The following is a 16,779-nucleotide window of genomic DNA, read 5'->3' as shown; positions in this document are numbered from 1 at the left end:
CACACACACACACACACACACACACACACACACACACACACACACACACACACACACACAGATGGTCATCTTGTGCTGCCGTGGCTCCTCTCTGTTGAGCCAACGGCGGTGGGCGGGGTTTTCCAAACAATCCAGCCAATCACGGTGCCCCACGACCGGTCGGTTGAGTCCGCTGCTCCGCGGTGACTGGGAGAAGAGAAGCAATGCTGAGCAGCGGTCAACACATGGGGCTGCTGACAACTAGGTGACACATTAGTTAAATTAACATCGGCTCAAGTTTGTGAGACATAAACGACGCAGGACCTGTCTGGTGCAAGTCTAACCATGGTTTCCATCGACCATGTAGCTCACAAGATACTCACTTACATCCCGTATGTTCTTGTTTTGATTGATCTGAGATATGAAGGTAAGAGGCTCACTGCGGCTACTTTACTCCACAAGCTAACGATAGCTTTTGACTACTTAACGTTACCATTAACTAAATAAGTACTTTGACCTTGTTTTCAGACAGCCCGCCTTCAGTCAAAGGTTGTGTCACAAATGTCATTTGCAAAGATAGCTAGCAAAATCGATAACTTATGGCTAACGTCAAGTTAGCTTACGTTAGCAAATCATAGGCAACCGGTTTTTAGCTTATAACTAAAGTTGCCCACAGGTAATTTAAAACTAATTATCCAAATTAAAAGCATGACTGACAACTTATTTGTTAACGTAAGCTAGTTAGCTAACGTCAGGTTGTTTCGTGTAACCTAACCTAACTTACAACTTACAGTAGCCTAGTATGACAGCTAGCATACGTCACCTGTGTAACTTCACTGACAGGCTGCTGTCTGGACATTGCTCGGCAATTAACATGAATGGATACAAAGTGGAGTACTCTACTGTGGTATTTTATGGTGCTATGCTCAGTTTTATCAGTGGCAGTGTGTGTGCTGTGTGTTTTCCAGGAGTGAAATGTGGCAGGGATGGGAGTGTGGACAATCACATGGAGATGGGGAAGAAACTCCTCGCTGCTGGCCAGCTAGCAGATGCCCTCTCACATTTCCATGCTGCTGTGGGTAAGGGATAGAAACATATTACCCAGGTTTTTGCACTCGGAAGTATAATCTAAAACTTAGAAAGTCATGTTTTTTTTCTGTACCTTGTCAGACGGAGATTCCAAAAACTACATGGCCTACTACAGGAGAGCTACAGTGTTTCTAGCCATGGGGAAGTCCAAGTCTGCACTGCCAGATTTGAGCAAAGTCATTGAACTTAAACCAGACTTCACATCTGTGAGTTTCTGCTTTTACATCGCTTGGTTTGAAGTGATTTATATGTGCACAGTTGGACACCGTTGTATGTCGTACTGCAGACTTGCACTGTGGGTTTGGCAGAATTGCAGAGATGGGAAGTAACAACGTACAAATACTTCATTACTGTATGTCTTCAGGTATCTGTACTTTACTTGAGTATTTATTTATTAAGTATTACCTTTTTACTTTTTCTCCCTGCATTTTAACACAAATATCTGTACTTTCTACTGCTATCATTTTCCAAACTTGTAACTGTAGTTTTAATGCATTTGAGGGGACTTATCCATTATTTTTATTTTGTGTCATTGCATGATGCTTTCCCAACATCAGTGCACATCATGCACAGCAGAAGTAGCAAGATGTAAAGGACAAGATGGAAACAGACAGAGAAGGTGACTCGAATGGGGAGAAAAAGCATGTCGTGACAAAGGCTCAGGTTCATTTACCTTTGCAGAGAAATGGCCCGTAGAAATGTCCTTCAGAGGGCTACTTTTTTCCTCCATGCTTTGAGTACATTTCAGAGCCTGCACTTTCTTACTTTTACTTGAGTAACAAAGTTGAATCAGAGTCTTTTTATATACGTATCTGTACTTGAGTAAAGAATGTGTGTACAATTGCTACCTCTGAAGCTGCTTTATATTGTATCCGTGCACGCTTTATACTTCAAATAACTCCTGGCACAATTGTGCTGGGAAAATGGTCAGTTGTGTCAGCTGCGTTGATAAGTCTGTATCTACAGTTTTATGCAAAACAAGTTCTCTCGCCTTCTCTGAACAGGCACGGCTTCAGAGAGGAAATCTCCTTCTGAAGCAGGGAAGACTCGATGAAGCAGAGAGTGACTTAAAGAAAGTGGTAAGTGTTGTATTATCCAGATAAACAAGACTGAGAGGAAGACACTTTTGTTAGATGTGTAGAGTTCACCAGAAGGTGTCAGTGTTGATCTGCAGCCTGGTGTTGTAGCGAACTAAACTCAAGCATGAAAACTGGACATAATGATTTAAAATAGGGAGAAGAGTTTAATATATTAACATGCTGATTGTTCTTGAAGGATTTTTTTGTGTGTCTTTGCAGTGTGCACATGATTTATTTCACTATGCTGTTGAGTTGTACTACACAGCTGACAGCTGGAGAGGTTTTGTTATTGATGGGGAGAAAAGACTTAATCAAACTCTTTGAGGCTGTTCAGACCTGGTATCAGCACACGTTCTGAGTGATCACAAGTGGACCACTTTATGTGTTTGTGCTCTTTTAACCTGCTGATGTTAGCAGCAGACGTTTGTGAACGTCTACTAACCATTCAACTAGTAACCGCAATATTCCCAGACTCCCTTGCCTAATTGCGTGATTTTAGGAGTTGTTGCATGAGGAGAACCTTAACAAACGCTGTGAAACAGCTACAGTAAAGTCCAAGTAATTGGTGCCTTCTTGTAAATTCAGCATTGAACGCAAAACATTAAGATGTTTCTTTTCCTGTAAAAAGTGTCAGTTTGTCACCATAACAGCCTGTCTGCTTCTGTGTCTGAAGTGCGTCATTCCTCCCAGCAGCTGTTTGAACTCAACTGATTTCACCATTAACATCAAATATCTTAGAGAATATAAAATACTGACGGTAGGCATGCCTAATTTTACAAATACAGTAACAATAACAGTAAAAGAGAATCCCTAGATTTCCTAAAAAAAAAAATCTTGTAATTTTGTGAGTTGCTGAGTTTGGAGAAACTTGATAAACTTTGTGAAACGCTACAACACATTCTTTGTGTAGAAAAACATATCGAATCACTCTGGACGGGAGGTAAAACCAAATGTGAACAGCTTCTTTGAGGTCAGATAGCAAGTAAGTTAAAACCAGATGCATATACAGTAGGCTCCATACTGTAAGTCCTTAGAGAACAGGGCAACCATGCATCCATAAGCCACGACACAAGATGTAGATGATAATTAAATTGGTAATGCACTCTCATATGGGCCTTCAGGGATCATTTTTAGGTGCTCGTTAAGGATTAAGACTGTAGCTCACTAATGCATTTTCCATTAGAATTACCATTTTAGAGTGTCGGTCTCAAAACGACCCCCAGAAGACACAACGGCCTTTGTTATATTTACTATTAATTTATAGATTCTATTAAAAGCTGCTGTATTCTCAGGTGTGGAAATCATACAAGGAAAAATTAAGTGCATCTTCTAAATGTCGTATGGAGGACTGAATCGGCCAAAATCTGAAATAAATCAATCAATAAATATGTCATTAAATGCACCATGTACGCATTAGTGTAATAAATATATATAATAGTATATAAAATGTGACATAGATAAATATTTCTGCTTTAATTTGCATATATAATATTATTTACCTTTCTATTAATTCAACTATTTATGTACTTTCCCATTCGATTGTTTATTTTATTTATTCATTTCTGTATTTCTGTAACTACACAGGCAAATTAAAGCAGAAATATCAATTTATGTCACATTTAATACATTGATTTACTAATTTAAGTAGATTCAGTCCTCCACAGTGGCAGGCCTGAGGCCTCATAGGTCTGTTTTGACCACTAGCTCCTTGCCTTGTGATGAGTTTCATTATATGTAGGCTGGGGCTCCGTGGTTTGTCCCGTATTCCTGTTTGGCAAAACCTCAGGTGGCTAATATGAAAGTTTGCGCTGTACTGCTGAACTGTACGATTAGTGTTTTTAAATACAAGTTAAACAGCCACTTTCTGTGAGTGTCCAAGGAATAAAAAGTTTTGTAATAGCAATCAATGCGACGCACCTCCTATAAAGAGGGCTAGAGGCCACATTCCCAGAAGAGGCCAACGGGCAGTTTCATGTGGACAACTCTTCGCTGGTATAATGTCAAGGTGCATGCTGTCCTGCTGCTTCAGCAGTCCACAATTTTGGCCCAGCTTAGTGAATCACATTTATGCATGACTCTCTTTCCTAAGCTGAGCTCGCAGGAAACACTTAAAAGCTACCAAGGTCTATTTGTAAAGGATGTGTCATTAGCTGAGATTGCTCTTGTGAATATGATGACCTCTATGATGAGGATGATTATAATGTAATGGGTTTAGGGAATAGTACGCTCTGCTTCTGCTGTGATAGGCAATGCTTTCAAGAGGCAAACTTGGCACAAGAACCTCTTCAGAAACGTAAGAGCTCATATTGTGTTGGTGAAGCACCGCACAATGATTTTCTGGTCTCTCTGGTCTCAGCTCATATTCCATATTCTGTCCTGGCTTCAATATTTCTCCACTTTCCACACTCTGCTTTAGTAATGACTATAAGTATGCAATGTAATGCTTAGTCTTGCGATGTTCCAGCTGAAGTCCATTCCCAGCGACAAAGAGGAGAAGGAAGCCCAGAGTCAGCTGACAAAGTCAGATGAAATTCAGCGGCTGGTGGCTCAGGCTCGCAGCAGCTTCCACAGCCAGGATTATGTGACAGCTGCTGCCCAGCTTGACACTATCATTGAGGTAAGATACCTGCCTTGTCAGCATTGCCTAATTTCCCTGCAAGCATGACATTTACCATGTTATCATCACTGCACGGTGCACAGAGCATTTGTATTGTAACGAGTACCACAGTTTGTAAGAGCTATTGTCCACCTTTTACAGACTTGCGTTTGGGATGTGACCTCTCGTGAGATGCGGGCAGAGTGTTTCATTCAAATGGGAGAGATGGGGAAGGCCATCAGTGACCTTAAAGCTGCGTCCAAGCTAAAGAATGACAATACTCAGGCTTTCTACAAACTCAGCACCATCTACTATAATCTTGGAGACCACGAGATGTCCCTCAAGTAAGACCCACCTTCAGACGGCTTTCTTAAGGGAAGTTCCCATGCTGTGTCAGTATCAGTGCCATTTAACAGCGTCACTTTAAGAAAACTTGATTACTAAGTTGTTCCTCCAAAAATCAAACATGGCACAATGAATTATGTTTGTACATTGACATTATCCATTTAAAGATAGTCATGTAAACATCAAGGAGTGATGCTCCACTTCATATCAGTGTAGTGCTGTAGAGGGATATTAGCAAAGTGCTATTAGCTTATTATTACTTGCCTTTGTAGCCAACAGCCGAGCATGAACACAGATAAACGCTGACAAATGCTAGACACAAAAAACCCTTGTTGGCAAAGGGGGACACCCTGAGCAAAACCTACTTATACGGCACACAATGGGATATCCAGCTATTAGCAATACAAACTAAAGCTTAAAAAACCACAAGGTTGAAATCAAGTGTCTTTACTGCTGGACTGCTGCATGGTTTCTTGAGGTGTTCATGTTATTATTATGTTTACCCTCTGTAACATGGCAATATAGCATGTAAATCAGGTGTTATGGAAAATCAGCCTGTTTTCACCTTCCTCCCCCTTCCCCCTTTTTTGCAGTGAGGTGCGCGAGTGCCTGAAGCTCGATCCCGATCACAAGCAGTGTTACAGCCATTACAAGCAGGTCAAGAAGCTCAACAAACAGATCCAGTCTGCAGAGGAACTCATGCAAGAGCAGAGGTGGGCATTGCTTGTTTGTGTTTGTGCTCAGACGAACGTATATTCCTGTAAAAACAAAATGATGTCACCTCTGAGTACCAGGGATTGCATCAGCTCTACAGTGACTGTCTCCTTCCCTCAAGCACTCTGACTTTCTGGTCTTACAAACGGGCATGCAAATCCTATGTTGATGTGAATGGATGTTGCATCAGAGTTGACACACAGTACAAAGATATCATATTCACAAGACTAAAAAGGGAGAATAACAAGAGTGGCGTGATGTTTGTGGGCGTAACGATCTATGTTGTTCCCCAACACCTCCCTGCCTCCTGCTCTTTTAGGTATGAAGATGCAGTGAGCAAGTATGAGGCAGTGATGAAGACTGAGCCCAACGTGCCCCACTTCACTCTTTTTGCCAAGGAACGGATCTGCCAGGCTCTGGCACAGGTAAGACCTCTTACTGCTGCCATGAGATGCATCGACTCACTCCTTGATTTTATTCAACAGTATATCTAAACAGCGCGTTGCCTTTGTGTCATGACCAGGGACAGCAGGGGAGCAGAGCTATCTCAGTGTGTGGGGAAGTCCTCCAGTCGGACCCGGAGAACGTCAACGTGCTGAAGGACCGAGCTGAGGCCTACATCCAAGAGGAACAGTATGAGGAAGGTAAGAGGAGTTGTATGTGGTCAAGATATTGTTTTTTTGCAATTTGATGTAGACAGACTGTTAAATTTTAACTCACAGAACCAGATGGGTCACACTAAATGCTTTTGAGGGGTGATCTTCAGTAGGAATTTGTCCATTTTAGTTGACAAAACCCATGGCCAGTGTGTCTCTGGACTGACTTATGACGCAGGCGTGGATGGAAGTTGTTTAGGAAACAAAATGTATAGATTTATTAACAGCTACAGTGTACATCAGGGGTTAGCGATACGACCTAAAATGTCTGTGTTTATTGGCCTCAAATAGGAATACAAATTAGGTATAGGCCAACATGTCTTCGGAGGAGTAGTCTGCCTGATCATGCGGATTAATTAGTCATTATAATCATGTGAATAGTTTTCTCAGTTAGACTAGTTAGGGGTAGGATTAGGCATCTCACCACCGAAAAAATACCGATTTCAAGTTTGGATGAGTAACGATCGCTCCTTGAGCTTGAGTGTTAAAGCGCATTCCTGCTTTACACGTTGCTGTTGCCCTCGTTCAAAAAGGCCTTTCCATTAAAAATAAAGTCAATGCACTCGTTCTTCACTTCCTCGGAAGGAAGACCTGTGAAGAAACATTCATCACAGTAATGCCGGTGTTGCAAAATCCATGTTGCGTCAGAATTTGACATGTAACAGCGGCGACTGTGATGAAACCCTAAAACAAGACTGTGGGTGCCTAGTGTTTTTTCTTTTCACGCCATTTTACTTCAACAGTCATGGAACGAAACCAGACCTTTTATGAAGGTCTCAATGTTCAGCGTTTGCCTAAATCAATTGTATGGTAATTTTGGAGGCTGCAGTTTGCGGTGCTGTTGAATTGATTTGCATTTGAGAGGTGTTTCAGCCTGCCGTCACTGATCAATCAGGCCCTGTAATAACCCTCATTCTGCTGGTGTCATGGCAGGAGTCCAACACAAGGGGCCCTTGTAACACTGTTTTAAGAAAACAGTGAGTGAAATCAAGTTAAAATATCAATGACTCTTCATTTTATTCTTTGGAATTTGTTTCCGTCTACTGAAAAATTGATGTGATTTTAATGTAAATATGCAAAAGAAATGCTGTCAGGCAGCATACAGTCAGAGAGGAGGATGCTCCATTCTAATTAAACTCTGCCTCATTTAACACAATCTTTCTGCTCGTCACCAAATCCATTTCGACTCTGCACAATAAAGACTAAATGTAGATAAATACAGCAAGGGTGTCTGTATCTAATCTGATTACAGCATATAACTACTATGTCTAAAGCCAGAAACAGTCATCTGTTAGAGCTCTTATCCCATACAGTGTAATTAAAAGTAGGTGTAGAGCGCAGTGTGTTAGACGTAAGTGTAGCCTGCGAGATGTAGAGCTGCTCTGCACTGCTGGCTGAAATTATGCAGAATATCTTGCCTAAGCCTAAAGCCAGTGCCAACACACACACACACACACACACACACACACACACACACACACACACACACACACACACAGAGAGAGCACTTACTACCTCCATGCAGCCTTTGCTGGCTGAGGGGGGATTATGCAGAAACAACAGTATCCCCCTATCTGTTGTCAAATCACAGAGAGTCCAGTGATGGCAGGTGGTGAAATAAATCCCCAGGAATAATCTTTCTCCCAGCCATCACTTTACCTGTCACCTGATTTTCTGCTCCCACCGTGCAAACAACCAACAGATATTTTTGTCGAAATCCCTGCCTACATATGATGTCTATCCGTCAATTAAGTTTGAAATTTAGTGTAAGGCATCCCACTCATCTCAGCGACTTGGTGAACCCTGATTCCTATAGAAGAGTTTTCACTCCAGCTGTTGTTCAGTGTATTACAGTTTGAAACTCTCACACATTTGATACTAACTATGTCTCAGTCTCATACAAGACAAAAACACAGATCAAATATTGGAAAGATGTCACAAGATGTTAGAATTCAAACCAAATATATTACAAATACACTGTTATACATCAAAAACGGATGTGTAGCAGGTGAGTGAGAGCAGCTGCGTACCAAACAAAGAAGACAAGGACCCTTGAATTTTGGTTGAATGAATGTTTCATACCACAAACTTAAGAGAATACTTAGAGATCATTATACAAAGGAATGGAACAGAGTTATATAACTGTATATGAGTATAGGATTGATACATATTGGCAGATACTCAATATTTGGCCAGGCCTAGAAATATTAAATTTTCTATCTTGCTCTCTCTGAGCCAACTGGTGTGATGTACACAAAAGTAGAGATTTTATTTGAGCTGTTATTTTCCAACAGTCTGCTGTTAAATGAAGTTTGAATGGAGGGAACTACAGTTGATCTCGTCTGTGTGACCACAGTTTGACTAACTGCGTCGTTCAGATCACAGAGTGCAGATGAAGAACATTTTTAGTCCCTTTACAGGCAGTTAATCGACTAAAAAGTAAGGCTGTCATACAGAACAGGCTTCCCACTGTAGATGGGACATCCTAGTCAGTACTTGTTCTGTCTTAACTGCCATTATTGCCATTATTTATCGTACAAAACTTTATTAGTATTAGTTGGGACTCTTTTCTTTTATTTTCTTAGGAGAGAGATGTGGGCAGGGTTCCCCCGGTTGGATTTGAAAGTTGGACATTATGATTACATGGTACAGCAAAACACCCCAAACACTAACGGGGCTTCCGTCTTGTCTTAAGCTAAGTCAGTTGTAATTTGGCATTCAAAGACCGACCTGACAGTAACGCTGGTCGCACCACCATAAGCCTTTTTCTCGCTAAGACCAGTCGCAAGTTGTACAGGTACGCGTGGTCAGGAGCAGGCGTAAAGTCAAAATGTAGGCAGCTGATCTGCAGTTAACGAGGCATGTAGTTTATCTAGTCACAGAGTCGCCGGATAAATAATTGGAGTTTCCCCTGACTCAACATCTCACAAAACTCAGTGATTTTATAATGGAGTCTGGTACGTTGGACTGCTTGGTAGTTAGTGTTTTCTTGTGGTGGCCATGCAGCTACGTATATTAATATTGTCCATGAAAGTGCTATGTATTTTTCTTTGATCATTGATAACGTTGCAAATAAGATATAATGAGATAACTTACTCATTAGCAGGAAAGTGGGAGGTTGCAAACAATGTGTCTTCACCTTTCCAGCAATGATACGAGCCCAACACTGCTCCCACCGTTCATGTGCATATTGCATATTGCATCTTGCGGACACGTAGCATTAATTACTGACAACGTGCACAACTGACTGATCTAATCTAACAGCTCATAGAAGTGTGAGATGTAAAGTCAACACAAATGCAAAGAAAATATCAGCAATTAAAACAATAAAAGACAAAGGAGATCAATTAAAGCACCATGACAGTGTTTTTTATTCCATATATTATGCAAACTGGTTTTAGCTTTCATATGAGGACAAAACAAGTCCCTGACATATTTGAAGAAAACACACAAATATACAATTAAACCCACAGTTAACATCGGCATCACTCCAGGCAGGTCGACCCCGGAGTAGTAACGCTGCTGTGATACTGCAGCCACTGTGGACGCTGGCTGACCTGCGGCTGCGCATGTTGTCATTTACATGGCGTGAACACATCAGCAGGCGGGAAGGCCAAACCTCATGTGGGCTTTTAAACTGTCAGGACCCATGGGTGTTAAATTCACTTCAGTACACCTCACAGGGTAAACAAGCTTCAAAGCAGCGAAACGTGTGCGCACAAACAGCTCGGAGCTGCAGCAGCACGATCTGAAGATGACTGGGTGGGTTTACTTAATGAAGAAAGTGGTTTATTTAAGAGTGATCAAGCTCTTTCAAAAATGCATTACCACGGAGACTAGTTCAATAATGTTGGTTATAGTGATGGACACCAGTGATTCTAGCAACAGAATATCATTTACATTTACTTCCTTTTTTTTAAAAAAATTTAATACATTTCAGTTTTTTTCAACCGAGACATAATTGTATGTGTTTTGTTTTTTTTTACCCTGAATGTTGATCGTGTTAAACATTACATCACCTTTTTCACTACAGTTGATCACATCTTTAACACAAGAGCCTCAGTAAACAAAAACATTTGCTTAAAAATGCTCCTTCAATTCAATACTTCACTTAAAAGTGCAGTTGGTTGCCTTTAGAAAAATAGAGCAAATCAGATATAGTCACCTGTTGACATTTAAAGCCACTCAGGATGAATTGTAGTCACTTTGGGTATTATCTAACAATTCTGCTCACACAGTCATCAGGTCAGGGTTGCAATTTTCCCAAAACGTTGTTTCTAGATAACTGATGAACCTGAAGACATTCCCATCAGTCTCAGCTACGTTTGGGTGCAGGGATGTAAACCTGACACCCGGGTGGACATGCAATTTTTCGCCCCCTTTTTCCGCTTGCAATGCTGTGATGTGCGTTGGAAGTTACAGACCTTGGCACAAGAGAATCCTGCATATCCACCTTATTCCGAGCACCCACGATGCCTTGCACGAAATTTGGGCTCAACTGCCGGTATGTCCTGTCACTTAACTGGAATTGGCCTTTTCCATGGTAACTGGACACTCATCCCCTTCCTCAGAGTGATTAGTACAGTGTATGATTCATTCATGAAGATCTAGGATAGCGACTTTATTGAGTGAATACTACTCACACCGTTATTATTACTGCTTCTAAAGGATTGAAAGTGCCGCCGGTGCGTCAGTTATTATGATACTTTGTTACTTACGCGAGTTCTGCGGAGCACTAGAAGTACCTCCCGTAATCGTTTCTCCAGTAACCTCCCCAGGGAAAAATGGTAAAAGACAGCGAGTGTGGTAATCATTATACCTGCTAAACATCAACATGTTGGCAATTTCATTGTGAGCATGAACACAGAGCTGCTACGATGGCTGGAGACACAAAAAATATCTATTTACTTTTGAATGGTACGCTCGCATACATAACCACAGATTACTTAGAATAGCGGAAGATCAGGCTTTGAGTGAGCCATGTTTCAGTGTTAAGACATAATAAATACAATGCCAACATTGTAAATCATTTGTATATGAATCCAAACAGTAGCCACAAAGTGCAGCAAACAGTCCTCTTATTTATTGTTTTCACGATTGATTGTATCAGTGAAGATGTGATGGAGAATCAAGAAATCGAATACAGCCGTGTCACACAGCAGTGTTGGTGTCACGGTGGCTAAAGAAACCTCAGAGAAATAACATTACCCCGTGACATTGGAGGATTCTGTGCCTTGCTCGAAGACACTTCAGCAGGGTACGTTTGCCAACAACAAGATCTTGAAGCCTGTGTTTTGACCCGCTGAAGGACTGCCTTTAAATACCGCACTTCGCTTCCCATTAGCTGCTTTGGATGAGTAAGCAATAACGATTCTACCCTGCGTTTTTATTTTCCAGCTATTAAGGACTACGAGACCGCTGCAAAACACAGCGAGAACGACCGTCAGATAAAAGAAGGCCTGGAGAGAGCGCAGCGGCTTCTCAAGCAGTCCCAGAAGAGGGATTATTACAAGATTCTGGGAGTGAAGAGGTTGGAAGTGATCTCTGAATTTTTGGTCTTTTCTATAGATTTATACAGTATAGGTGTATTACAGACAGGAAGTTTTCTAGATTCAAGAGGAGTTTGTGTGTATTAGTTTCTTTTGTTTTTGCTGTGAGACAAAAGAATCCCTCCTGCACTGTAAACCACAACATTTATCCCTTTTGATCATTTGTGTTCAAAAGCACAAAACTGAATATATTTCATGGTGATGAAAGCGACCTCAGTTATACAAAATAATGGTTTACAACATCAGAGCCACTGCGGTAACCCTGACACCGGGATGGTTATTATTAGGTCCAGCTTATGTTGAAAAGAAGGGAAGGGGTGCTGTTTTTATCCTTAATAAATGTGCTGATAATTCTCCCTGCAGAACTGCCCAGAAAAAGGAGATTATCAAAGCCTACAGGAAACTGGCACAGCAGTGGCACCCCGACAACTTCCAGGATCCAGAGGAAAAGAAGAAGGCGGAGAAGAAGTTCATCGACATCGCTCAGGCTAAAGAGGTTCTCACTGACCCAGGTAAGAAGCGTGTCGGCTGCAGTGTCAGTGGAAAGTTGTTACTGCCAGTCTCCCACTAAATGTCAGGCCTCCGAGGAGCTGCTGTGAACTGCTCGCTACTTGTTATTTTGTTCAAGGCGCTCGAGACCTTCATTATTTTACTGGGCATCATTTTTTTTTTTTTTGTAAAATGGTTTTAACCAAACCATCTCACAATACCATATAACAACCTAACTGCGCTAGTGTCACTTATCTACCCAAAGTGTTTTCCTAACTGGACTCAGTCAATCTGTAAAACTGAATTGAATAGTTTAAATATCTGTTGTGGGTTCTATTCACGTTGCTTTCTGACATCGCTGTTGACATGTGTCTTAGTTCGTCCAGGAATTTGCTGTGATTAAAGCAAATTCATCCAACTGGTGTATTATATTTGTGAACCAGCAAGAAGTAGCAATTTTTGCCCAATTTCTGCAACAACTCTCAGGCCGAACAGAAGAGTGCTTGTCATTTTTATTATCCTCACATATTCCAGCATAAATGGATCAAATTCAGATCAAATGGGGGATGAAAAATCTGCCACTTCGATTCTTCTGTGTCCCCATTGAGAGGCAAACAAACAGAGCGGTGGCGTGACTCTCTAAAAGGCCTGGGGAAAAAAATGAATGAATTAAAAGTGATGATTATAACTTTATTCCACAGATCTACACTTATTAATAATTAAAATGATTTGACATAAATGTCACCAGAATGCAGGACACATATCCTTGAATCGAACATTTTTGGTGTGTAGGACCCCCAGAACCCTACTTTATTTTCAGAATCCTCCCTGTTTTTGATGTCTGGAGGTTGGCAGGTATGGATATATTTGGTAAGTTGTTCTGTGCTGACATGTCATCTCTTTTCTAGAAAAGAGAACCAAGTTTGACCACGGAGAGGACCCCATGGATCCAGAGAGCCAGCATCAACAGAACTTCCACAGAGGCTTCCACGGCTTCCAGGGTTTCAATCCGTTCGGCTCCGGACCCTTCAACTTTAAGTTCAACTTCAACTGAGGGGGCTCATATCCAGCTCAGCTGGAGCGGACTTTCGAAAATGTTCCTCCCTATTTAAAAGGGAGGTTGACTGGCATTAGGAATGTCAGCGGAGCAAATTGTGACTTTAATTCAGTGACCTTAATTAAAGATGCATCTCTGTTGTTGGATGATACAACATTGGATTCCGTTTGGGGAAGTGTCTGTTGCTATGCTAACAAATATCTGCCATGTGTGAAGCAGCTTTTATCAGTCAGGTGTAAGTGGTTGATTCTGACACTTGCATTCTTTCCATGTATTGTACACGCTACAATCTACATCCATTCGTACGACTCAATTTGTACATAGGTACAGTGCTATTTTTATATGAATGGAGTTTTTCTGACCTGTAAATAAAATACTATTTATGTACGTTAATTGAGCTGAAGGGCAAGAGTGTTCCTGTATGGACAGTTTGGAGAGTGACTTTGCTACATTCATACACTGAAGCCACTTCGAGAGAAGGCACTTAGAAATGACACTTCTTCATTATTGCAGCTAACCTTTCTCTAATAGCAACCATCCTAACCGCCCTCTTTCCCCAGAAATGCATTTTCAAGTGAAGTGGTTTACAGTGAGGACCAAATTACAGTGTAAGAAAATCCCTTCACTGTAGACCTTTTTAGTGCATGAATCACACACCCACTGACAACACTGGGGCACAACAGAATTCACAAACAGCTTCTCTGATGACGGTTTTGTAGCAAAGATTTATTTTTTCCACCAGACAGTAATATAAACATGTCTATTTGACACAGCACAGTGAAAGATGGGTGTCCTGAGAGCAGACTTTCTGCACCCATTTTTATTGACTTTTAAGACAGCAAAAACTACTGTTGGCTTCAGTTGAGCAGCAACACCCATCTTATTCCTGAGACAAAAACACTGGTCCATTGTGAAAAAATACTCTGAAAACAGGGAAGTTGGATGTACATAGAACGTAAACATACTGCAATAATTTAAATCCTATATTCTATCCCGCAACCATGACCTTTAGTGTGCAAATGAGGATTCTTTGATCTGTAACTTGGTAATAATAAAGTCTAATCTGGTCTGTTGAATTAAAGTCATACCTAATGGAGCTCACATGACTGTGCAGGGACAGAAAACTGCTCGCTAAGCCCGCCCCCCTAAGAGACTATGTCTGTAAAGCTTTATGTTGTAGCATGGCACATATAGAGCCACATTTCCACCCAAAGTACCCTTAACTTTTAGTCCCAGGAACTACTTTTCAAGAAACTAAAAGGTTCATACAGCCTGTTGTTGTCCCCGTCTCAGCTGCAGTCTAAGGACTCATGAAATTAGGCAAATTAGTCCACTGATGACTGTTTTTACACATTATTTTGCTTCAATTTTGTCAGCTGAAATGAAAACTGACCCTCACAAATTATAATCTGCTGTAGTGTTGGCTAGCTACAAGGTAATGGCCACGACCGTAGCTTCCAATGGGGCTGCACAAAAAAAAGCAGCAGAGTTTTTAGTGCTGATTAAATTTTAAATAAGAACCAAATTTGATCTTATATATGCACATTGGGGCTACATAAATGCTAAAGCTAGCTACATGTCCCAGGCACAAAGTCAGCATCCCGCTCATGATAAAGCAGCAACATTGTTCGTGTAATGTTATTGCAGGGTCGAGCTTTTTATCCCGAACATTTGTGATTTCTAACATTGCACTTGGAAGGTTCACATGCAGTAGAAAGAAAATGGTGCAGATTCCTCAAAATCATGGCTACAATTGGACTATTGCTGTTAGGGGGCAGGGTTTAGTTAGTGGTAAATTGTCTGTGCCAACTAGGACGGTACGAAAGTCACAGGGGTGGAGGGGGAAGAGGACTGAATCTTATATTTTATCTTATAAAAAACCGAGACTCCCCTCCCCAGTGTTTTCGTTGGACCCTCCCTTTGATTCTTGAAAAAAAATGCAAGACCCTCCCCACAAGATCACAAAACAAACAAACGTTTATGGCAAACATAAGAGGTGAGAATAAGAGAGCTTTCTGATGCAGTCCTCTGACCTCTTTTTATATATAATAATAAATCTAAGAAGGGAAGGCTGAGCTCAAAACGACTTATGGAGTAGGACAAAAAAAGGTCAGACTTCTAATAATGTAACAACTTTGCAGCACGTTTTGAAATTTAAAAACACGACTAGCTTCATGTCAGTCACAAGTTTGGTTTGGGCATTTCAGTCAACACAGTCAAATTAACAATACCTAAATGTATAAGCTTTGTGAACACAATTTTTACATTAAAAAAAATACACTCTAAGAAGAGATTTTTAGAAATGTGCCTCCTCTTTTTGATTCTTTGCATACATCATCAGTGCAATATATGCCAACAATTTATACACCTAATAGAGTGCTTTCACTGATTTCTCATTAACTCTCTCCATATTCTTCATTCTCCCAAGACTGCAGTGCTGAGAACACACCACAGGTTCACAGTTGGCAGTTAACACTTGCATCGTGTGTGTTAAATTTGTAAGACGTATTGACTGCAGAAGCAGATATGGCATCTCTGAAAATATCACATCCTTCTCCGGCTGAGGATGTAACACTTCATGGCTATGTTTAGATGGAATTGTCTGTCTTCAAGCTTCACAGGTGGCCTGCTTGCAATAGGAGCTGCCGCTTTCTTCAGCACGGAGCTGGCAGACACTAAAGTTCATCACGTTGGTTGTCCACTGTGCAGAGGGAGGGGGCGATGTTGGGAAGAAATAATGAGAATGAGCACAAGTGGAGAGAGAGACAAATTAGCTTAAAGGCGCATTATGTAGTTTTGGGGCAGAAATTTTAATCAGAAGAGAAAGATCTTCATTGACAGATTTTTGTATGCGTAAACAAACTAAATAAATAAGCTCTGAGAGCTGAGAGGTATAGCCAGTTCTTACATAATGCACCTTTAATAGTAGAAGAGATGTCACAGTGACAATTTGTCTTATAAAATGTTTTTTTTCTTTGTTCACCTTTTTTATGTTGTGAAGAAGAGGGACTCTTCTTGGACTGTTTTTGCGTCGCTGTGTCTTCCTCTTCCTGCGCCCGTCTCAGCAGCTGCTTTATCTCGTTGTCGTATTCGACCCACTCGGGCACTATCCTCGCAGCGGCCGTCAGCTTGGGCTCCTTGGTCTTTGGGTTGTTGCACTGCAGCGGGAAAAAGCAGGCAAAACACATCACTCACGCCACCAGTGCCACTTTCTTCCCACAAGTCA

General features: G+C 41.2%; 2 protein-coding genes across 3 annotated transcripts in view; one reads left to right on the top strand and one right to left on the bottom strand.

Moving 5' to 3' along the window:
- Nucleotides 1–182: 182 nt before the first annotated feature.
- dnajc3a (DnaJ (Hsp40) homolog, subfamily C, member 3a) lies at nucleotides 183–13,946 on the top strand. Its single transcript, XM_084362550.1, has 12 exons — nucleotides 183–406; nucleotides 948–1,058; nucleotides 1,150–1,274; nucleotides 2,073–2,147; nucleotides 4,612–4,764; nucleotides 4,906–5,087; nucleotides 5,682–5,801; nucleotides 6,122–6,227; nucleotides 6,326–6,446; nucleotides 11,856–11,988; nucleotides 12,371–12,519; nucleotides 13,405–13,946. Exons 1-12 carry the CDS (start codon nucleotides 325–327, stop codon nucleotides 13,548–13,550), a joined length of 1,503 nt encoding a protein of 500 aa, XP_084218676.1. The 5' UTR covers nucleotides 183–324; the 3' UTR covers nucleotides 13,551–13,946.
- Nucleotides 13,947–14,258: 312 nt separating this feature from the next.
- The window catches only part of uggt2 (UDP-glucose glycoprotein glucosyltransferase 2), a 46,993-nt gene continuing 44,472 nt past the window's right edge, over nucleotides 14,259–16,779 (bottom strand). For both annotated transcript variants that reach the window (XM_084362548.1, XM_084362549.1), the window contains 2 exons: nucleotides 16,537–16,711; nucleotides 14,259–16,254 (listed from right to left, as the gene is read on the bottom strand). In XM_084362548.1, coding sequence (XP_084218674.1) covers nucleotides 16,229–16,254; nucleotides 16,537–16,711 — 201 coding nt within the window. In that variant the 3' untranslated portion in view covers nucleotides 14,259–16,228. The remainder of the gene's footprint in view (nucleotides 16,255–16,536; nucleotides 16,712–16,779) is intronic.

This window comes from Pagrus pagrus (assembly GCF_965226575.1).
Source record: "Pagrus pagrus genome assembly, chromosome: 9".
Taxonomy (NCBI): domain Eukaryota; kingdom Metazoa; phylum Chordata; class Actinopteri; order Spariformes; family Sparidae; genus Pagrus; species Pagrus pagrus.
This window is presented reverse-complemented; position numbering and strand designations above follow the sequence as displayed.